The sequence below is a fragment of the Amblyomma mixtum genome, chromosome 6 (assembly GCF_055824585.1).
Source record: "Amblyomma mixtum isolate Tamu chromosome 6, ASM5582458v1, whole genome shotgun sequence".
Taxonomy (NCBI): domain Eukaryota; kingdom Metazoa; phylum Arthropoda; class Arachnida; order Ixodida; family Ixodidae; genus Amblyomma; species Amblyomma mixtum.
The window spans coordinates 98190826-98215559 of NC_143017.1; the positions used below are offsets into that span (position 1 = coordinate 98190826).

Consider the following 24734-nt stretch of genomic DNA (forward strand, 5'->3'; position numbering starts at 1 on the left):
GAGAATCCGAACATTTGCTCTACTACAAGCTCTACCGCCTCGATAAAACCTAAACTATACGAGTGTGCATATAACGTCACTCCTTGAAAGGGCCCTGAGGCATACTACCTGCCCCTCCAATGTTTACACCTGCGGTATGTTTGTGCTCCTTCGCTAAAGATACAAATATTCCCACTGACTGATTTACTTGTACGAGAAACGAGGGAACCCCTGTTACGAGAATATCTTCCAGAAGGATAATAAAAAATGACAGTATTTCTCTGCTAATGCAGTCGTCATGAATGCGATGTGGGTATGAGGAGGGCACACGGTGTCATATGCCGGAATCAGCGGAAACTAGAAACTCGAAGACTAGGTTTTCGGCAGGAAACATGGTTAAGCTGACTGCCGGGAAAGGTGAAAACTAGTGTCCCGGAAAACGGGCTCTCTGTGCATTACTGCCTTAAACAGGCGCACAGTATAAGCGAGTTAATGGCCATTGATTGGCCGGTATGTTGCTTTTGCTCCACATGGTCACCCCTATACACTACGACTCACTAGTATCATGTAACTTCGCATGAAAAATCCTGTAAAAAATCTTTTCAGTTAACATAGTGAAAACCCTACAAGAGGAAAAAGGAAACCCTGGAAGGGAAAAGAACACACAGGTCAACAAAAGCTGTTTCCTTTACGCACAAGTCTATATTGCCATTTCTTCATTGTTTCTTTCTTAGCCAATCAAAAGTGCATGTGATAGGCTGAGATCATCTGGTCACCCTCAATAGCCATTTGTCACAAAGTTTACATAAGGACATGTTGCAATGTGTCTTATAATCAAGGACCACTTGTACTGAATGAATTTTAAAACCAGAAAACTACGTCGCGAATCATCGGATTTGCACATGCACTCATCAGGTGGCCCCGCAACTGACAGCACTCTTCGAACGTTCACCACCAGTATTGGTTCAAGACAGAGTGACGGAATTCAGGCTTAACATTACTGCCTTGCGTACTTTGCAAGAACGCGCCTTGGCGTTTGCGCAATCGCTTGTGAGAAGACAAGCATCCCAATTAGCATGCAAGCAACTTCACGTCCACCGCACATCACAAGCCGATATTAGCGGCTATGTGTACCTTTCTACTTTTAAAAAACAGCACTGATTCAAACAACTGACTCAAACGCAACTTGTATTTTTCTGTTTCCAATAAACCTTCTCTTGCAGCCACAACAGTGAACATACGTTACACGTCTTCATTTCACGTCATTCAAACCTATCACTAAACACAAAGGCCGGCAACTACGCTAGCTGGGTCTCCGATTCCACCTAACTGACGCTAAGCTCGTGAAACCTATGAAAACAACAGCATTCGTCCCTTTGATGTCTAGAGGCGGGATGGTCACTAAGCAATGTCGCCGCAATGGATTCACCGCAACGCGCAGAGTATGTATAAGAAAAAAACCAGCAAGCTTGTTTATTTGTGCGCCTTGTGGGCAGGCGGCGCTCACGTAGCTGAGGCTTGCTTCCTTCGATGACGAGTCTAGCACACAACTTGAGGACCGAGGCAAATGTGGCGTCCGAAGAGAACAGCGCTGGACCGGACTGAGTGGCGTGGAAACAGGGCGGCCGGCCTGCTTTGCACTGAGGCACGTTTCGACAGACACGGAATGACTGGGCTCCTAGGTCTTGTGCAGGTCTCCGCGCAGCAGCCTGTAGAAGGTCTTCTTGAACTGCTGGTTGGCCAGCGCGTAACAGAACGGGTTGATGGGGCTGTTTGCATAGCAGAGGAAGTAGGTGAAGTAGAAGAGGTGGTGGTTGACGCAGCCGGCCGCGTCGGCGCAGAAGCCCTCGACAAGCGCGCAGACGTGATACGGCGTCCAGCAGAGCACGAACGCGCCCAGGATGAACGATATGGTGCGCAACGCCTTGCGTGCCCGGTTGTTCTCCGACTTGTGCTCCTTCTTGCGCTTGCTGAAGGACGACACGAGCCGGCTGCGGGTCGATGACTCGCGCGACAGCGCGCCGGGCAACAGGGTACGCGCCGTCGCCGGCCCGCCACCGACCGAGGTCTCGACGACCATGAGTTTGGCCGCGGCCGCCGCCACCGCCGTCTTGGCCGCCTCCTCTTCGGCGCCAGGACAACCTGTACCGCCGCCCGCACCGCCTCCTCCTCCTCCGCCAGCAGCAGCCCCGCCGCCGCGGCGCCGCCCGCCTCCCCGGGAGCGGCTGCTGTCGCGACGCTGCGGCGGCTCCCTCTGCTGCTGCGACGTGGCCTCGTCGTCGTCCGACTCCGGGCTGCTCGAGCGGTCGGCGGCGGGCGGCGGGGGCTGGCGACCGATGGCCACCAGCAGCTGCATGCGCCGCTGCTTGGCCGCCGAGCGCCGCTGCATGTCGCGGGCGGTGCGGTAGATGCCGCCGTAGAGCACGAAGAGCACGACCAGCGTGGCGTAGAAGTAGCCGAAGATGAGCGACGTGTTGAACACGGGGTCCTTGAGGAACTGGACGGCGCACTCCCCGGGCTCGAGGTCGCGCACGCCGGTGAAGTGCTCCCAGCCCATGATGCTGACGAAGAACACCACGAAGGGCAGCACCCAGGTGGCGGCCAGCATGGAGGCCACCCGGCCGCGCGTGCGCCAGTTGCGGTAGCGCGCGGCAATCTTCACCGAGCAGTAGCGGTCGATGGTAATGAGCAGCACCGTGTAGATGGACACCAGGCACACGGTGTGGTCCGTGGCCAGCCACAGGTCGCACGGCACGGCGCCCAGCTCCCAGCGGCCCACCAGCACGTACACGGCGTAGAAGGGCATCGAGACGAGCCCGATGAGCAGGTCGGAGAGCGCCAGCGAGGCGATGAAGTAGTTGCTCGGCTGCCGGATGGCCCGCTCCACCACGAACGCGGCCAGCACCAGCAGGTTGCCGGCCACGGTGAGCACGATGCACAGCCCGATGAGCAGCCCGATGAGCACCGTCAGCCAGGCGCTGAACGGCGCCCCCGGCACGCCGATGACGCCGCCACCGCCCCCGCCGCTCTGGTTGCTGCTGCCGCCGGCGACGCACGAGCCGTTGGCGGCGTCGCCGCACGCCTCCATGGTCAGGGCCCTGCAGCGACGCCCGGTTCAGCGCGCGCTCGTTTGGACGACGCGAGTTAACGGTTCAATAAACGTCTGAGAAGGCCGGATTAGCCTCTTCACGTTATGACCATGTGCACGGAAAGCCTGGCGTGTCAGTTTCGCGTCCGGCGCGGCTATTATACGGACACTACTCGGGGATCATTAATACAGTAGCGCTGCATAGCCGGACCAGTTGTCAGGTCCGTGTATAAGCTAGCCGAGGATACAGTAGCATGAAGAGCAGGCGAAATAAAGGTTCACTTCAAGGAGAAACAAAAGGCTGCGGAAAAACAACAAGCATGGGGAGGCAGCACTCGCGCAAAGAGGCTGCCCGTTCAGCCGAATCACATAGGATAAGCAGGAGCAGGCTTTGCGTTCACGCGGAGGCACAACTAATCGAGGTATCCAAGCTATTTTTTTTTCAAAGTCCCACCTGCACTTTATACACGGTGTACTCCATTGTGAAAGCCATTATAGACGCAGAGGATGTATAAAGAAACGACCATGCAATGAGTTCCATGCTGGTGCAACCTTAGCCAATCTGTCCAACGACGGCAAGTGCAGCAGAGTCGAATGCGGCGCGGTTTTGCATTGGCCCCAGTCCAGGAGTGAAGGCAGCATGCAAAATACGACACTTCCCGCATTTGTTCAGCAGATCATGTTTGTAGTCGGGCGCCAATCACTACAGTATAAAACAATACAACCTCCAGGGTAGAGGACAGTGCATTCAGCTCTGATCTGTACATGTATAGAATCTGAGGAATTCCATTATGCCCGAGCTCTATTTCAAATTCTGCTCTAGTAAGCCAAACACGGTAATATGGTCTGGCCTGCATTGAAATTGCACTCACATTTGTCCGGTATGCTGCGCCTATACCCCTTACACCAGCCTACGCATTGACACATGGGTCGTGACAAGCAGCCGGCAGACGGAAGTGCTTCGGCTTCGCTGGACGTGAGGCGCGCAGCCACACAGCAGCTATTGTGGCCCACCAGTGACTAATCCCATAGTTTTTGAAGAGCCGACCACGCTATGTCAAGTTTACGTGGCCGCTTCTTCTTGCATAAGTATTCGCTGAAACTACTGCAGTAAAAACGAATATGAACCAGGCTAGGGCTAATAAAGAGCCACTGACATCAGTCATCGGCAGGTGTGCTTTAGCGCCTGATTCGTCGTCAGAGTGAAAGTCTGCTTGAAGCGCTGAAATTGAATGCAGCTAGATCTGTACAGTGAAAAGTAGGCGCGAACGAGGCCATTTCTTCGTGTCGCAAGTAAAGCACATTAACTTCTAGCTGTTCATCCTTCTTTAAAAATTAGCATACATAATCTAGACACCGGCATTCCTGCCTTTCCTTCTTTTTCTCCCCGGGAAAGCACGGGCCCGTGTCCGACTCTTGTTAGAGGAGCTAAGCCACGTGTGCATTTTATGGCTGCAACCTAATTTACATCAAGGGACAGCTGCCTGCTTGAAGAACAATCTTACGCGTTTTCTACACTTTTTCTTGACATTTTGTACAAAAAAGAAATGAATGGCAGTGCTAACTCTCGCATCGGGCCTTGCTAGCCAGTACGTTATTCTCTTGGGTTTATGCGGTTATTTCGCGACAGAATTATGTATGACAGAAACCCGGAAATTGCGCGCAAGATGCAAGTACAATAATATTACTTTCTTGCTTGCATCGCCATAAAGGAATAAAGGCGCAAGATAAAATGACATCGGCTCTGAAAGGGTCCTTCACACTCCATCCTGACGATGCCTTGTGCCCCGGGCAGCCCAGAGGCAGAGACATTAATTCGAGCGTCCGCCTTCTGTTGACCGCGTTAGCTCTGTCTAGCAGTGCAGAATAAACAAAAGTGTGACTCTCCTTACCATGAAATTCTTTTTAACGCGATAGCGCATGTCGTAAAGAATGTCCGGCGTCAGCGTTGGCGACCGTTTGAAGCCTCGCAAACAGAGCGGCCGAAGCACGCAGATGTAATGCGGTGCCTACCAAATAGGTCACGTGACCTTGGGTCACATGGTCACGTGACCTTGTGACGGCGATCTTCCCATTGAACTGTGAGCAAATCTCCCACCGGGGCAGGCGGCAGTTAAGGGGAGACGCGGGTCTTGAAATTAACATTTTTACTACCGAAGATGTCGTAATCAAATCAGGTGTGTATATGCGTTTTTTCTTCCAGTTTTCAGAAATCTCATTAATTTTAGTATATGCCAGCTAGTTCTCATACTATAGGAAATTAACTGAAGCCTAACTAGTTAAATTCTTACCGGTCGTTAAGATATTTTCTTTCCGCATTTTTTGGTTTCGATGAAAATGGAGCAGTAATCAAAGACCGCCATGTGGAACTATGCTAATTATATTGTTGTGGAAGCACGTCATCAAGTAAAAATATTAATTTCTCTCCAAGCACCATAATTATGAAGTATAGTTAGGTAACAAAATGGTTGACAAAATTTGAAATGTTTGATTCAGCGAAAGAAAAACATCATAGCTCCACAGTTTGGTTCTTTTTGAATTCAGCGGTATAACATTAATGACAATTAGACCATTAAAACATAACAAAAACTTCCGTAAGGCTAGACATGTTGGCGAAAAACATGAAGCTGAGAAAATCGCATTTGAAGTTCGCGCGCCAGCCATTCGGAGGTCGTTTTAGAGGCCTCAAAAAGAAAAAAACAGCGGAATGCTGGCGTTCCAAAAACCTTTCACGGTAGTAATTAATACCAGGTAGTGGGGAAGGGGACGAGCTTTCAAACCAAACCAAGACGGCGGCCATCGGGGACACAATCGTGGGAAGCAACGGACGTAAAATCCTGCCGCATTTCGCTCCGAAATCGCCATTTCCTGGCTTCGTAAGCGCGGAATATATAGAGATTTTAGTACTTGGAGGTCGAATTTAGACATTGAAATTTTTAGCCAGGAAGTTTAGACTGTATTGACCCCGAATATGCCTTTTGTGCAAAATCAAAATCTTCGCTTTTTTTGATGATTTCAAGACTCGTGTCCCGAGATATTTTGCTTGAGAAGAGCAGCCTAGTTCTCACAAGCCCCACCGGTGCTGTGTTTCAAACAGCCCCCTGCAGGCCCGTGTACTGTGTGATGTCAGTGAACGTTAAAGAACCCACGGTGGCTGAATTTATCTGGAGCCCTCCACTACGGCGTCCCTCATAGCCTGAGTATCTTTCGCACGTTAAACCCCAATAAACAAAACCTTAACAGGGTATATATAACATTTTAAACATTTACCGATGGTTTCTGCCGCAAAACTGCGCGTGTTAAAGGCGCAGCTCAAGCGTGTGCTGCCTTCTCCGTTTCGGTAATATCAGAAAGACTAGAACTGAATCTTATTCGTCGACACCTCAAAATAAAGGACTCAGCAATAAAAAGGTGGTCCGAGTTAACTTCAATTAGAACCTGATGTGCGGCTTCAAAGATGAAGACTCGAGAGGCTCTTCGGATCTTTTGGAGACGAATATATGAAAAAACGTCTCTAATAGCGAGGCAAGGTGCCCCCCACGACAAAGCCAACTAAGCCTGCCACTCCAACTACACAAGGAATGCCTCCGTTCCAACTCCGGAGCCCGGTAAAATAAACTGTCATGACCAGCCCCCCATCAGTATCAATAAAATAACATCAGGTGTTGTGCACTACCTGGCACTACCTGTTCCTAAGCCCTACTGTATGCCCACCGCTAGTTATCACAGTATTCTCAACCATCTCTCACACTGGGTCAAGTAAATTCTTTAAAAAAAAGCACAATAAAAATGGTGGCGTTGGCACGGGTGTGGTCACCATCATCACCATGATCAGCGTGACTACACGTCCGCTACAAGAAAAAGACACCTTCCAAAAACTCCAGTTAACACTGCCCTGCGCCAGTAGCGGCCAGCTTATCCCTGCAAACTTCTTAATCTCATCCACTTAATATTGCCTCTGCTATGTTCGTTTCCCTCGTAACCCACTCCGTTACCGGAAAGAACCATCGGTTAACTTGCACTGCATGCCCTGCCCATGACCAGTTCTTGTTCCTGACTTTAGCTAGGATATCATTAACTCGTCTTTGTTCTGAGACCCACTCTGCTCTTATCGGGCCTCTTAACGTTGCACCCATCATTTTCCTTTCCATTTCTCACTGGATGGTCTTCAATTTAATTTCAAGCGTTTTTTGTTTTTCAGCCTCCAAGTTTCTGCCCCACATACGATTACAGCATTACGTATACGTACCTCAAGAGGGACACTAGGAAATGACTACTCATGACCTGAGTGTACATGCCAAATCCGCTCCAGCTCATACTTATTTTTCTCTGTTTCCCTGCCATGGTCTGGATCTGGGGTCACTACGTGCCCTAAGTACATGTATTCTCTAATCACTACATGTATTCTCTAATCATTTGTAACGCTTCGCTGCATATAGTAGACTATTTTCCTTGGCAAACCTTTCCTCAGTTTTCTTCATATCAATATTTAGACTCACTGTTCTACTTTGCATATTGAGCTTTTCAGTCATCCTCTGCAGATCATCCAGAATTACTTATCTAGGAAGCCACATCAGCAAATCTTAAAATACTAAGGTATTCTCTTCCACAACAGATCTAAATTCCCCCCAGTCCTATTAAATGATTGCTTCCTATAAACAAGAGGAGAATAATAGAGAACAGATCATGTCTCCCTGGTTGACAACCTTCTTGATTGGCGTTTTATCACTTTCCTTGTGGAGGACTACGGTCGATGTGCGGCTCTTCTACATTTATATATACCTCTTCTCCACCCTGGTTATGCGACATTACACGACTGCTGATGCTTCGACTGAATCCAATGCTTCCTCGTAATCTAGGACGGCTACATACACCAACTGAACATTTTATACGCATTTCGGTACCACTTAATTGATGACGTGGATAAAACATTATGTCGAGTACCCTTTGGTTTATCGAGTACTCTTCCGTTGATTAATTCTGACTTTTTTATTTTCATTGTTTTAGTAGCTACCAAAGTGAATACCTCGGAAGCAACGGGCAGTAAGCTGATAGTACAGCCTAACAGGCGGTATAGTCTATTACGCGGCACTTTTTTTTTTTGTACAAGCCTTTTCTGTCGGTTGCTCTCAAGCAGCACTTCGCGCGAAGTGAACGGCGGCATAAAACAAAAACCATTTATTATACGCTAATCGTAGACTAGCGAGAAGAACCAATCCATTTCTTTTTGTAGGAAATGTATTTATATGCGTTTTTTAGCGTATCGTAGTGTAACTCGCCTTTTCACTTGTGCACCCTGGATGTTGGATCGATGCAGACGTTAGACACGGCAGCTGTGTCGCAGAGTGTCTATCCCAGCGTCTATACCAGCCTATCACGCGTACAAGAGTCATCAGTGATCGATTACATTCCCTAGCATACCAATCAACGTGCGATCGAGAACGTGATGCCGCAATGGCTTTTTCCACATCCTCGTAACACCTATGCAGGATGTTCATTAGGCCTTACTCATCAAGAGGCGTCTAGATTGGCTCAGAGTAAGGTGTCGAGGCGGCATAATGACATCCTATCGATAACGCGGATCCGGCGACACGGTAGAAAAAGAAAGACTGCTGCCATTCTTTTACGCAAGCACTATGCAGTAGGGTAAGAAGTTGACAAAATGCAAGCCTAGGTGTTTCCCTACAAAAGTTCTACACAAGCACCAATGCACGCACGCACATCGCATTAGTGGCATGGTAGCGGCAACTATCTATTCCCGCGTAACTCTGCAAGATAGCGCCATCTATCAGGTGGCGACAGAATTGGACCGCGCTCAGTGATCGCCCATCCCGCCATCGTCTGTAATGGCCGGATGTGTGGAAGGGGAAATGGCCTCGAGGGGCGCAAATAGCTACTCAACTTCATTTTCGCGTAGTAGCCAATGAGGCATCAGGGAAAACTTCTCGCCTGTTCCGAGCCGGAAGTAGAAAAAAGAAAAAAGGAAACCGTGAAGGCTGTGACACAGATTACTTGACATCGCTTGTAGCCAGTAGGTTCACGTCTTCTCGTTTATGCTCATATTTCCTTCGGAAGTATGCGTTCCGCGCCCCTCGTGTCAAACCAAAACAAACACAGAGACTGCTCATGGCCCCAGATGTGCCGTTTTTGCCAAAAATAACCAATCAAAGGGACTTGCTTTTCGGAGCAAAAGGTACAACGAAAGGTATCTGAAGGTAAAGGAGCAGATTTCTTGCCTTACACAGACTTCTTAATTGCCTTTATTGTACCCTGTTATGCCCTAACTTTTTATTATTGTACTGAATAACTTCACTGCGTCCTTCTACCCTGGTTTCTCTATATGTTATGTAACAGAATGTACAATGATATTGTGAACGTTCGCATTGTTTATATTCCTGTTTATTTGCACTATTTTAAAAATATTTTGTTACTTTTTATTTTTCCTCCGTCTTATTTCAGTTGCGTTCATATTTCACTAATTGCTACTTTACTTGCTGCAAATACTGTAGTAAAACCACTCACTTCCTACTATGAGGTCCCCCAGGTAGTTTCCGAACTCTGGGACCTCATAAATTATTACATATTATGTATGAAATTTGCAGGTGTTAAGAACCTGAACTATATAATTCGTGATATAAGTGCTGCACTACATGACAGGGAAAAAAAACCTGCTGCCTTTGCCGATGCTCTCGCACCGGGTTCTAACATCTACTTGGAGGACAGCTGGCGACCAGATTCCGTAACACTATCACGCTTCCACAATGTCAGAGTTGCCATCATCCATTTACACTCGCTGATCCTGTATTCACAAGCTACCTAACGTGTCCCCGATGTGCTGAATCACCATCTTGCCCCATAGAACAGCGTCCCGAGCGTCCATAATGTCGGCTGCGTTTGGCCACACGTTAAAGTTCGAGACTATGAAAAAATTATTTCGCGCACCAGCGCAGAGCCACTTCAGTGTTGCAAAAAAATAAAAATTAAAAAAAAAATCAGAAACTGCGTCAGGTCCCATTGTTCGAGTAAATAACAGATCGATTTTATACACGTCCCGCTCGGCATCAAGGGAAGTGTTCCCTCTCAAGTGTCACCGAAGTACATCGACAAGTGCGTCCAATACGTGCAGGTTCTTACGCCACATACGCGGATGGTCACCATTGCGGTTATAAGCCTCAACGTGGCGCTTTACTAATTGAAGGTAAATTAACGTGTGAAGATATATTAAGTGATTGCATGTTTCGAAAGAATCTTTTGTAAGCGCCGTTCGCGGTGAGCACTGCGCGAACCCGGGACCTCTGTAGCAAAAAAAAAAAAAAAATCGGCTGCACTTCTTATATGGCTTTGTGTTGAAAACCATGATGGCATGCAGAGCTATTTCTCTCGTGGCAACACACGCCATGTTCGCAGAGGCTTTAAATCACATCAGGGACAGCGTTTATATGCCATAGAGCAACGACGGGTTGTGGAGGTGCGTGGGTGCGTTCAGAAATTTTGCACGGCCAAAAAACAGACAACTAATCACTACCAGAATGTAGGAAACACCTAGTGGCGTTTATGTTATGGCTGCCTTTCGCTTGCAAAGAAAATTTTCTCCATACATTATTACTAAGCCACTAGGCGAAGGATTCTGACGAAGCCCGCCGAGTGGTATCTTCAAACATTAGACTATAAAATGTCTCCTTTCACTCTCGATGCGCCGAAATTATGGTGTGTAGATTCTTTCATGCTTCTTAGGCGCTTGTGATTTGGAACCGAGAGCGAAAAATGGTGATCTTACATTCTGAAACAAACTTCCGCACGAATACACTGACTTCATGGGCCAAAGCCGCCGCACTGCGAAGCATTGAATGGCAAGAGATGACAGAAATACTGACGTTCTACATTACCAGGCTCTGGCCTTAGACCGCATCGTATTCCCTGTGTTAGCAATTACTTGCCTCTTCAAAGTAATGGCAGCTTAAGTCACTCTCAGTCCTTAAGTTGGACACGCGTTTGTAAAGCCTTGTTAAGAAGTCTTTAGGTCATGTCATTTGCTTTTAAGCCGCGTGTAGTTCTGCTGTTACGGCAAGCGCGAAGTGTATAACCTTCAGTTCCTATAATCTTCTGATCTCAAATGAAGTGCTCCGTATCAGCGGCTGATATAGAATTATGGGATGGCTCGGAAAAATATATGAAAACCCATATCAGCGGCTGACATAGAATTATTAGATAATATGAAAAAATATATGGAAATCCACACGCTTTACATACTTTTCTTGTGCAGTTTCAACAAGATTTCCAAATGACGGTCACGACTCCATACGTAGTGTGTATGAATCTCGACTTTCCCATATGCATTGCAATACAGCATAGATATTTTCGGTGAGGATTTCGTATGAGATATACAAAAATCAAATGAAATCATAGAAACCGTGATTTGGAACATTTCACAATGGGAGGACCCTTGTACTGACACTTTCAAAGCTTCACGACTGCTGTAAGTGCCCAGCAATACTGCTCATTGGCAAACCCTACAGTGTAAAATCTTTTGAAAATGGCTCTATATTACTGAGAAGCGAAAAAGCGGTTGTGCAGCCGGAATGCCACTACTTCCTTCTCCCGAAGAGCCCATGCTTCGAAGTTTGCGAGGTTTGCAGAATGGTTTATAAGTTCAAGGACCAACACGTCTAGTAAAGCTGTTAGGTGCTCAGCGTTTTCGAATGCTTCTCAGCTGTAATCAAGCATTCTGCAAAAGTCTTGAAAAGCTCTAACGCCACATCCTCCTCTGCGTAGGACTAAACTCATGGATTTCGGTGTCTGCAAGTAAGAAGCCCTTGCCGAAAACGTAATGCCACGAAAATCCTGCTACGACACCTGCCTCTTTTGATGTCGTTCCTTACGGACTTTTGCTTGTGGATTTTGATTTCTGCAAGTAACGAGCCTCTATCCAAAATGCACTGCCCCCAAGAACCTCCTGATAAAGCTGCATTTCTCCATGTTGCCCTGCATCGACGTTTGAAGCTCCATCGCCTTAACTTCTCGCATCCAAAAGGCTGTGTTCAGATTCGTGCTCTCACAAAATGTCCTTCGGTCGAACTAGGTATTTCACGCTGCTCGTATAGGCCCCCTTTTGTGCTCAGGATAATCTCGACTACGGCGTGAAGCCTTGCTGCAGCTGGTGAAACACCCATCTGTCATCGTCAGTGCTGTCACCTTGGAGACTTTCTAGCTAAACCTGAGGCATTAAAAGCTCGTTTAGAGAAAATATTTTATTCTCGGCGTAGCACGGACGAAGAAAGGTTTAACGGCTTCAAGGAAAATAAGAGTACTTGACGTATAATCGCCTTTTCTCACGAGAAAAAAAAAACGCTCAACTTCAAAAATTAAGAATAATATCCGCAAGGTGCTTTCTTTGCTCGAAACCAGGTCGCCTGATGTTCATCGGGGTTTTCTTGGCGAGTTCTTTGGCCAACCAGGCCTTGTGCTAAAAGCGGGTCCTACCAGCACTTCGTGCACTACGATGTCTTTGAAACTCAGTGCCTGGCCACTGAGTCCGGGACAGTTGTCTCAAGTCTATATTACAGCATGCAGCCAATTCGTCGCACCCTTTTATTCCTTTGTCGTCATCGGGCGGAGCGCACGGCCCCACCAAGACACCGTCAAACACTTGGAAACGTCTCTCAGCGAAACATCCTGAAATTCTTCAAGTCCACGGTAGTGGGTTTCGATCTCGCACTTCCTAAACGCATTTTTGGCCGACTTCAACTTCGGCGTCATGAAGCAGCACAGGAAGTTCGTCCACAACGCCGCATCCGAGGACTTCGCCCTCGAAACCAATCCAACACCGTCAAAACATCATGAAACATGTGCACAGACCTGGAGCTCAGCAAACAGTTCAGTGTAAAAGCGGTTATGTCCGCGAGCCAGTATTTCCCTGGCCAGTCATGAAAGTTGTGATCAGGAAGCAAGAAACAGAAACGGCACGAAGGCCACAAACGCAGAGGCCAACCGTAATAATACGCATTCTCGTAATTTAAGGGTTAAATGTGGATCCACCACGAGAGCAACCATTAGCAAGCTCGTTAGGCATTGTATCGTCATTTCGCCAGTCATTTCGCGAACCAGCTCGCGCTGTTCGCATCCTTACCAATGGACACGTCATTTTTTTTTTGTAACACCTTCCCCTGCTCGAGCAGTTCATTACAACTTTGCTAGAAGGGTTATTACGCGAGCTGTTTACTATTAAAATAGAGATTACTAGGCTTTCGGTTGCGGAAAGCATTCAATGTAGCTTTCCGTGCATTCGTTGAAGCCGTCTTTATTTTGGAACATTCTTGGAATGGCATCAGCAACGTTTAATAATCGCAAAAGCAGCTGTTTAAGCCATTGGTTAGCTGAGTTCATTCTGGATTTTAATGACCCCATAACAACAATTTGTAACTGGTGCCTCTCGTTCTTCGAGTCAAAAAATAGAAGGCAGATTCGATATCTTCAATTACAATGAACGTGAAGTTAATACACCGGTTAAGTTAGTTTTGCTAAAGTTTGATTCATAAGATTGATGAATAATTAAGGGACATAAAAAAAGGTGACAAGCTTACTGCTTTTAAACAACACCTTCCAGAGTTTGTTGACTGTTCTTGGCGCAAACCTTGAAAATGCTGAAATACAAATATTCATGAATAAAATACATCAAATTCTGCCACATTCGACAGTAATCTTCAAACGAATTGACACCCTTCAATAAGCTTTTTGAATTACAGTTGCTAACTTTCTAAGCATTCTGTATTCTAAAAAGCATCACCCAAATTGCGACAGCGGTCGTTTTAAGCATTTTGGCGTTTCCTATGTTAATTACCAGGAAAATGCTGTTTCATCAGCCGCAGCAGCCGCTCTCATAATTATTTAGTCAAGATGCTTTCGCCTCAATGTAGTACCTCCGTTTGATGTTAACATTACTAACGATAGTGCCGCTGATGTTCACATTAAGTATTTGTCACCTTGCGAAGCCGCTCGTAATGCGCCTCGCCAGGAAGACCATGCAGAACAGGCGCACTGAGCTACGAAACTTCCTGGCGCACTGACACTGCATAGCATAGCGTAGCATAAAAGAACTTTTTCTGAGTTCAGATCAAGTGTCAGGAGGGCTGACGGCTCGACGTCTCAGGGTTTGTAAGGAGGTTTTCGCTGATTTTCATGATGACGAGTCACGTCAATGTAGGAATTCCAACTATTTGTTCCGCAAAAAAAAAAAATCTCTGTCGATTTGACTAATTTGGCCAAATGCGATTAAGTGCGCTAGCACGACGTCAGTTGTCCGTTAGAGCTACGACGTACTTGCTGGTTTCAGTCTACTACCTAATTACTACCCCTCTTCTTCCGTTTAGCTACTGGGCAAGCATAATTCGAATCACGTTCTCCTCCTAACCGCTGCTGCTCATTCCGCTTACCTCGGTGTGCTTAGGGGAGGTGCCGCCTAATTAGCGCCGCAGGTTCGCTCCTGGTTACCACCGGCTACAATTTGGCAAGTAAGCCACCCGGTGGGAAGGTGAGCAGCCTGCCACAAAACAGACAGAACTGTGGCACCCTCAACCCCCTTTTAAAATAACGTGATCACACCAGAAAAGCAATGAAAAGTCGGCAGTGATACCGGCGACCAAGTGAGCACCGACAAGCTGCTGTGTCAGTCGGTGCGTAGACGTGTGTCGGTTTGTCTGCATTGGAAGCAGAGGCGAAGTACCTGCGAAACATGGGCAGTACTTTGGATATTATAAGTTTGTATGTTACAGCCAAAAAAAAAAAGAAAAACTAGTTAAAGAACCGGGAAAAGTGTGCTTGTCCAGCATAAATACAAAGTTATCATAACTGATTGCCCAAACTTATTTCCCTTTCGTTCCCTTTCATGTTAAACGGACCTGTACGTGGGCAGTGCTTTTGTGAGGCGGCTACTACAGAAAACCACGCGCTTCGTTTATCAGACCCTGTGCGCTCAGTGACAACTCGTGCCCCTCGTCAATTGGAAATGTTTTTCCTGTCCGTCAGGACCCATTCATTTCTCATTATGATTGGATTAAGCTTGCTACGCCTGGAGGCGCGGGCTGTGGCCATCTTATTGTTATTTTTCTTGGAGCCTCACCATATTCTCGTTTATTCAATTTCTTAAAACGACGCGCGTACGTTGCAGAGAGCGACTTTTCGCACAAGCTAGAAGCAGCGTTAATACATTGACTACGGCGCTCAGAAGGAGACCAACCTCGCATAGCGCAGCTTCAATAGGCGTAGGAAGGGTCTGTCAGGTCATGAAATAATAAAAGTCTTGGTGCTCTCTGCGCAACTAAACGATACCTAAACTACGAAGAGTCCTAAGATTGAAATCTTTTGGCGCTAAATCCTGTCGCTGAGCGTCCAGGGGTTGGTATGTTTGCTCTGTTGCTCAGAAACGTGGGCAATTAAAACAAATGGGGCCCGCGAGTGCCGCGCATAAACTTGAACGATATATGACAGTCACAATACTCGCAGACGCGGAGATGGTGGTCGTGGTGTTACCTCCTTTGTCAAGACGCTAACTAATCAGGGAATCGCTCGCTTATGATGCAGACCGACTGCGACAGGGATCACTTCAAGTCCGTCATCGCAGATCTCACTACCTACACAACCTCACTGTCGACAACCTCCTCCTACGGCTTGCTTTCCAGTCGTTTTACAGCTTTCCAGTCGTTTTACAGACCCATTTGTGGCATCAGCTGAGTCCTCGTTGGCGCAGCGCATCACGCAACTATCTCGTAGTCATGTGACTTCACGTGACAATGACAGCGCCGTATCGTAGCCGCGGTCACGCTGCGCCATGTGACATCGCGTGACCATGACGCCACGCTCTCGGCTACGTGACGTCACCTGCAACGAGAAACCGCTCGAGCGCGCGCCGCACAGGCCTTGGATGGAGTCTCTAGACTGAGTTGCAAAACGCAAAAGCACATACAGCCCTGCCGGTCAAACGCAGTAAAGAAAAAGCATAGTCGATGAGGATTTTGTTTTCTGAAGGGGGGTTATACGTCAAACCCTGCCTAATGCTCCGTCGTGAATACCTGCCACTGGAAATCAAGAAAGAGAAAAAAGACAGAAAATGACTAATGTCGACAATTCTCACATCTGGGTGTTTTATATTCAGTTGACGTGGAGTTTCTCACACTACTCTCTCGTTTAAAGAACCTCTTCCGGCCCTTGTGACCAATGTTGCGGTGCGCTGTGCGTACTCGAAGTACCCTCCCTGTTTGCGTATGCTGCGTTCCAGCCAGCCTCGAATTCGCTTCCTACTGCTTCCTGGGCTCAAGGGCGCTTTTCTATAGCAGCTACTTTCGTCTACAGCGTTGCCTGACGTTGCTCTCTCGCTTCTCGATCAGTTCCGGCCGCGCTTCTCTACCATCATCGTTTCGACGATGCGCAGCTTTTCCACCTCCGCATCTCAAGCCGGCAGCCGTCGCTTCTCCGCATCTGTTTCCAGAGCCGCGCCGTTCTCGTTTCGCGGCGACCTTAGCTCCCGTGAAACCAAAGCGGCCTGTTTTTTTTTTTCTCTCTACACCTATTCTCCTTTTCGTCAGGCCTTCAACATGGACTGCTTCTTCACAAAATAAAAAAAAAGAACAGTCTGCTTATGTTTTCCTTCACCCGGTAACTCCCGGAGTTACTCTCCATCCTACGCCTCCTTTCACTTTCCTCCATTAAGGCCCCGCTTACGTTCCTTCTCGCACTCTTTCACACCGCCCTCATCAAGCAACACTCTATAACCTTTGTTTTCACTCAGTTTTCCCTGGTCAGGAGTTGTTCGTAGCGGTGTGAAACCAGACGAGAGCGGGGAGCAAGACGGAGTTCCAGCTCCGCCTTTTTGCGAGCTGCGGAGAATGTGTATGAAGCCTCGTCAGCCGCCTTACATTCTTTGCCTCCTTTCACTCCAGCCTCATCAAGCAACGCACTGCATTCTTCCTCAGTTCCCAGCGCTTCCCCTTCAACGCGAGTACTTAGCTCTAAATCCTCCCTCGTCCCTTTTTGCTCCATCTTCATTTTAGACTCCTCCTCTTCCTCTTTCCGCGATTATCTCTGTTTATTTCGCTGTTTTATCGTCAGACACTAATATACTACTTCATGTTGCCATATTTATCAACACATGCCTGCGCTTCGCGACTGGAAGTGCGAGCATAGCCTTGATTACGTACAGTCGCGAGCAAAAATATTAGCACAGATCATTGGGGATCAGAATTCGTATATCTCACCACGCGGCGCTGCGGTACGCAGACCTGCTTATCGGGCCGTTTCCATGTTTTGCAGCCTAGGGGGGGACGGCAGGAAGTAAGCTTTATCAAGCGTGCACCGCCCGAGCGTTGAAATGCCGACCCTACGTGACTGTGCATGCGGCATTTATTTTGGCTCGGTTATCAAGCAAAGATGGCTTCTTTTATTACTGTTTTTTTATGTCCGCGATGGTTTGTCAAAAGGAACTCGCGGGAACAATAGCTGATAGCGCTGCTTTTAGCCTAGTAATTTCGCTGGTCCGTGGCAGTCCACTGAAACCCCCTAATACTGTAGAATGGGAACGGCCCGGCACTCTCGTTATCAGCCTCTTCGCCACCCGCAGCGCCACGCGTTGTCATTCCGGCGCTCTGGTGTTCCGTCTCGTGTGCTAATCTTTTTTACCCGCGACTGTACACGTACGCCTACCATGAACATGCTTGCGCCACCGCGCCATCTTGGGGCTGATCTAGTGAACGCGCAAATAATCCACAGCAACAACGAGTCAATACCCCTTACGACAACCTGACCAGGTATTGTCATTGTTTATGTAGCGCCTGCTCTGTCCTTGTCTTTTGTTGTTGAAGGATGTGGCAAATAAAATGGCTTGATTGTTCATAAATTTTGATTTTTAAATCAATTTTATTTCTGTGGTAATCATATCTTCAACTGTCTCGCAGGAAAAGATTGCAGTTAGATATATGCGGTAAAAAAATTGGGGGAAAGAAACGTTTTCTTTATGTGTGGTCATGAAAAAATCTTAGCTAATCGCGCTTCCGATGGCCCCGGCGCAATGCGCATTCCGCGGCTTTCCGGCGACGGAGCACCACCACCTTAGTATCACGCGTAAAGACGAGAGATTAGACTTCAGCTGGCCATAATGCCGCAGTTCTCTGACCAAAAGCAAAGCAAATCAGGCGATAAACGAGGAAAATGAGGTAAAAAATTTTAGGTTCATATTGTCCCCTTGCGTTTTTTTGTGGTTGCTAGTACTCATACCTTCGGCATTTCGTATAACGAGCGTAGAATGATGCAGATTTTTGCGCACATTAATTGTGAGGTGGTGAAGGGTGCAGTAACGGTCTCGATTTTTCTATGTATGCGTGCAATAATTTTGTAAAATTTTGTTTAGAAAGAAACATTTTCGTGCAAATAGGCATGTCGGAGTTAAGTTTTATTTTACTAAGAATTGTGCGCTTAAAGAAAGAAAGAACTAATAACTTTACTACAGACAACAGAGCTTTGTCAACTTGCTGACAAAACAAAAAAACATCTGGCATTTCATCTTGGTTATTAAATGTCTAGCGTTGACTTTACGAGAGGGTTGCTTGTACTTACTCAACAGCTATTAAAGAAAGCTTAAAATGAAATGAGCTGTGGAATCTGCATGAAAAGTTACATATCACAGCCAAATTTGGCTACATACCTTGCAAAAATAATGCAAATAGTCTTAATTTCCGCGTCCCCGTTAAGGGGACGTAAATGAAATTCCGCATACATTATTATGAGCCGCGTGGGCCTGCATTAATTCAGCGATACTCAACTTTCTGATATTTCTCTGAAAAGACAGTTGAGAAAATCCACTACCAATAAGTTAACATTATTAATTATGTTAACATGACACGCGTGCTCTGCAAGCGCTCTCCAAGCGAATGTGACATCTCGACTGCCCACGCAGACAATTTTATGATTCGGTAGGCTTCAACTTGACCGTTTGGTTTTGGTTTGTTTGTATTGGGTGTAGCGTTTCAAAGTGACTCAGGCTTTCAGGGACGCCGTAGTGGAGGGCTCCGGCCACGGTTAGAGACTCATTCAATAAACGATTACTGGTAAACATTCGTCTATCGAACTTGTGCTATGGACCGATGCGCAGCTTCGCACCGTGAGAATAACCTGAGCGTAGATAATGCGATGTTTATTTCATCCCCATCTACTCAATTTATACCGCCCGTAACTCTTCATGAGGAATCTGTAGGTGACAGCATTTGCGCCACTATGCTTGAGCTAACTGAGAGTGAAATTAACCACAACGAAATACAACTGACTTTTGTTTTTATAACTTCCGGCTTTTAAATGCTTCCGTGGGAGAGAAACTAAATCCGGAGGCAGCACATTGCTACTAGGTGGGCGCCATATTGTGTGTCGCTATTGTGTAGCATTTGAATGTCGTCGAGTGTCTTCGTGGCCCGTCCTCGTTAGCTACGCGCTGCTGAAAAAATTAAACACCAACTATCCAGACAGCTTATTTTATCAACTTGAGAGCACCCTGGTAAATTCGAGTGATCCCACGACCATCTCAGGTTCAGCAACCTTGACACTGAAAGCTCTGCACATGCCTATAGTGTCATGTTTCGCATTTTTCGCCCTCACAAAAACACGGCAGCAGCTACAAAAAGTTAACTTACATTCCCGTGCTCAACAGCAAGATGCCTTACCCGGCGCCTTACTGAGATATTGCATTGGTTAAAGCTCTGCTCCTCGGCAGGATATACAAGAATGTCAGCGATTGGCCAGTTTGTTCACTTCCGCCACATCGCCCCCTTACTGCTTCTTTAAAAGAGCGTAAAAGTATACCTTAGCTTTAGCGGAGTCAGCTCATCGTGGAGCTGGTAAGGCTGCCGCCTAGAAATTTATGGGAACCTCCATTCCGAAATGAGCCCCTTTACGTTCACTGCTGCGTGCGCTTTCACTTCGCGAAAAGAAACCCGGGCAAATTTTCGGTACAACCACTAAGGGCGCAGCACCAAAGCGGGTTGCGTTAAAAAATGGGGCCTGGGAAGAAAAGGAACGAAACTGCGAACGAAAGCAAACCTTACGACCTCCCTTCCAGAGCAAGAGGGAGCGGTTTGGGGCAGATAACCGCAGGCCTAGCGCTGTACTTTTTCATTTGAAGGGGAAACGATTCATTACGTAAGATAGTGCTGTCACGCGTTACAAAAAAAAAACGTAAATGGTGTACAGGCTGGTGGTATAGCGGGAGGCTTCCACTCATCTCGGCGCTCGTTCGATGAGTATGGTGCAGACCTTTCATATGCTTATCTCAGTTTCCGCACCTTGTAATACTGCGCCATGCGTCAGTGATCGCAACCGATTCCTGCAGTGTGCACGGTAGTTTCTTCTTTTTGTTCTCGTTGTTGTTGTTGTTGTTGTTGTTATTTCTGGAAGCGCTATTCCCATACCCCCCGGCTTGTTTCCTGGCGTTCGAGTTTTTGTAGTTACCACTCGTTGATTTGCGACTTGCCTCTCTGGAAATTTTGGCTCACCGGTGCGCGAATTTCCTTTCAAGCGTTTTCTGCTCGGTTGACCTTCAAACTTGGAACGCCCGCTGATTATTTTCTCTCTTCGCGCAGTGATTCGACGCGTAACTCATGTGGCTGGATGCTCTCTAGGTGCTGTGCCGTTCCCGCCGGCCTTATCTTTTAAAACATCTTGTTGTAGTCCAGCGGACTTTTAGTGTTTTCTTATCAGTGTGGTTTATAAAGCTTTTGTGCTCCCCCTCCCCCTTCGTTGTATTAGTAACGGCGTCTCTTAAGCGAAACAAGCGGGATAGTCAATGTACTGAACTACTGAAAGGGACATCACTCCAAAACACATTTCTGAACCTCGCCCTTAAGAAGTTCCCCACACAAGGAAAATGCCAAAAAAGCGTAGGGCTTCAACGCAGTTAAACCGAGCAGGACGTGCGAAAAGTTTTGCTCATAAACGGAAGCTAACGGAGACGACAACGTGCAACGGACAGCGCGAGATTGTGTTGCAGTTTAACACGAGGCGTGATTGGCTGCGGCGATAGCATAGATTTTTGTTATGTTTTCTATCATGTTTGTGCCACGTAGCGCCAACCTAGCTGCTCTGTAAATAGTTTTTTTTTGTGCATATACAAACACACATATATATGTATATATATCCTTTCTGTATATAACCATGTAGAATAAATACCACGAAACAAAAAAATACAGCATAGAGCTTTCGTGCAGTGGCCAGCGAAGCTGATCCGTTCGCGGCGCCACGGGTTCGAAACCCAGTCGCGGCAATATTTATTTTATTTCAGCAGGTTGGCCAAAATCAGCCTCAAGGTCATGCAAGCCACAAACTTATTGATTGGGTTTCACAGTGTTAAGTAGTGCTTTCGCACCAAAAAAAAAAATAAAAAACAAAGTAGAGACAAGAAGAGACGTCGTCCTGAAATGTCCCATATTTCTTCTGCGAGCACCATCTGCCGATATATATCTCTACACGAATCTAATAAAGCAAGCAACCAAATAATAGCTTGAAACGACAACGCTCCTACTAGTGCACAGCAATTTTTTGCGCGTCAAATTAACACTGATGGCAATGCATGCCGCCGAATAGTGAAAGGCTCCGGGGTGATTTCTACAGCTGATTGATTTTAGCGTCTCAGTACACGGGCCGTTTCGGATTTTCCTTGCGTAGAAACGAAGTCTCGCGGCAGAGAATGCAAAACAACTTCTGCTCACCACCTCTTGATTCAATTCATCTCTATTACACAAGTCTCGTTTGCGAGCGGCTCTACATGAACCGTATTCCCTCGATGCCCATGCGATTGAGAAACTCCCTTTATAGCATAGTCAAATATTAACGCAATAGATTAAGAACATCTCCAACGCGAAACAAAAAGTTGGCGTAAATAGATGTGTCCTATATTTAGCACCAGTTGTCAATAACTGACTGTAGCCATTGGACTGCTGAATTGCATCAACATCAAAGATGCCCATTCGTCTCCTCTAGGTTTTGCCGCCGCGGTGGCTCAGCGGTTATGGTGCTCGGCTGCTGACCCAAAAGACGCGGATTCGATCCCGGCCGCGGCGGCTAGAATTTCTTTGGAGGAGATATTCTAGAGGCCCGTGAACTGTGCGATGTCAGTGCACGTTAAAGAACCCCAGGTGGTCGAAATTTCCGGAGCCCTCCACTACGGCGTCTCTCATAGCCTTAGTCGCTTTGGAACATTAAACCCCACAAACCAAACCAAACCATCCTCTAGGTTTTAAAAGCTGAAACGCTGCAAGACTAGCTCAGATTACATACTCTTTAAAACATGCAGTTTTTGTCGCAACACGAGGATCCTTCGGCAGTGTGTCTAAGTCAAACACTGTGACGCTCATTAGACTCGCTGGACCATAAGTAGAGCTCCGCTGATGTATCGCGCTATGACTGACAGGCCTAAGCGTCGCACACGGCATATGCACCAGAAAGTGCCGTGAAAATTAAAGCTCACTTTATACTGCAGTGACAACGCTGATCAATACAGCCATTACTGGAATTCATTTTAGTAAAAACTGCACGAAATACATTGCAAATAAAGCATGTTGCTTAAAGCGCGTGAGTTGCCGTATGCCTGTGAGCTTTTCGTACATTCGCAAATCTCAATTGAGTTGTTTGAAAGCTCTTTATGGTAGACATTACGCGGTGGAAAAACACGTGTCGCCGTCACGCTTTTTCACACAACTGAAACCACGGTCGGCGCGTGTGGCCGAAGGATTATGGGACGCTCGGCGACTGGTCAGCGCGGAAAGGAAAAGTCAGCGCCACCACGCGGTTCGTTCGTGTGCGGGAGTTCATAATGCAGATACAGGGCGTCCAAATTTGGGAGACGTGGCAGGGCTCAAGGTTTAGCAAACCCTGCCTTGATACCCGATCTCAGAATGAATGGTTCGTACGTAGCCTTCGCATCTCTCCGCTACTGCGATGTGGCGATAGTTTACCAGCTGTCGCCACGAGCGAAAAAAGCTAATTTTCTTATACATAGCAGTCATAGAGTTCGTGTACTGACTTCGTGTTGCGTACCCCCAATGGTGCTGCGTCTTTTGATAGGTATAGTTATAAATGCATAACTTGCAGACCCACACCGCAGCGCCGCCGCTTGCGCATAGCGGAGCCGCGGGATTACTGGCGCGGTACGAAGAAATTTCTTACCAATAGCGAATATTTTTTATATAATATTAGATTCGTATTTTATTCGGTTGTAACATTACTCAATTCGTAATCGGCTAGCTATTTCGTTACATTATTTGTATCCGATTCGGTAGCAAAGCTACGCTATCCGCATCCAATTAGGTTTTAAAAAAGTACTTTTCTCACACCACTGGATACCACGGTGTGCAACATGAAACAGTATATGACCTTTTGATGCCACCGCGAGATGCGTTCGAATCCGTTCGGCCATTCGTGCTCAGTGTCAGGCAGACTGTGGTTTCGACGAGATTTGGTACCTCAGCAAGCGGTGCAGTTTGAGTGCTTGCGGCGAGACTTCCCGACGGCGTATCTGAGAGCTTTTCAACTGTGTGCCGCGGGCAATATCTATGTGCATAATATCAAGGTTCCTCATCTGTCCACGTCTATCGGTTGCACGAATCCGCAGATCAAGGCGCATCTGTCGCCGCTCAACAGCGTCATCATCTCATCATCGCCGTGATCATCCCTACAAAGTCAATCGCCCAGTGTGTCAGTCATCTCTTTACGCGCAATCATTCATACCTAGAACCATAAGTGACTGGAATAACCTACCATCAGATATTGCTACCGAAGTTCACCCAGACAAATTTCACAAAATGCTGCTTACTCACATCAGAATGTGACCTGCCTGTGCCCCACTGTATCTTTACAGAGTTAATAATCCTTCTTTTTTGCTCCCTCGAATACCACTACCTTCCTTCAGATTTTTTTTTTGCATTCTTAATCTGCGCTGTAACCGTTTTTTTTTTTGCGTTGTTTTGTATTCTTAATCTCAGCTGCTTGCATTTTTTGGATTTTGTTGCGCTCTATTGCTGTTGTTTTTTTGTTTTTATTTGTTTCTTTTGTATTTCAAAAATGGTGTCTGTATTTTAATTTTCTCTCTTTTCTGCACCTGATTTTGAACAAATTGTCATCAAAGTGCTTCGTCTGTCCCCCTTATGTAATACCCTCCCCGGAGGGCCTTTAGGGTATTTGAATAAATAAATAAATGAACTGCAACGCGTCCACTTTAGCTCTCTTCCCTTAAAAACATTTACTCTCCATGGACTTTTAGACTTTTTAGTCCAAAGACTTTTTTCTTATAGTCTCTAGACGTTCTATAGACAGATCTTATAGTCTATAGACAATACGAATCCTACAGGAAGTCTATAGAACATCAATAGATTTGTGGCCGTACACTTTTAGCAGACTTTTGTCTCTCTGTACTCTATAGACCATGAACAAAGAGAAATATTTATAGGAAGGCAATGTAATCTATAAGAAGTATACATAAAGTTTATAGGCCATTTTAATGAGGGTTAGAGAATTACGCAGCAGATCGTAAGCAATGCGCAATTTTTTGTCAGCTCAATTTAGGTAAAAGAAAAAAAACTGTAGCAAAGCTACGAAATTCACTACAGAATTAACCATGACAGATGAGTGAGAAAACTTCCTT

At 46.7% G+C, this 24734-nt stretch overlaps 1 protein-coding gene across 1 annotated transcript in view; it reads right to left on the reverse strand.

Annotated features, from left to right (window-relative positions):
* Positions 1-1426: 1426 nt before the first annotated feature.
* Positions 1427-24734, reverse strand: part of mAChR-B (muscarinic acetylcholine receptor) — a 102257-nt gene continuing 78949 nt past the window's right edge. Inside the window, exon 2 of the mRNA XM_089550577.1 lies at positions 1427-3077. Within this exon, the coding sequence (XP_089406703.1) occupies positions 1658-3067 (1410 nt within the window). The 5' untranslated portion in view covers positions 3068-3077 and the 3' untranslated portion in view covers positions 1427-1657. The remainder of the gene's footprint in view (positions 3078-24734) is intronic.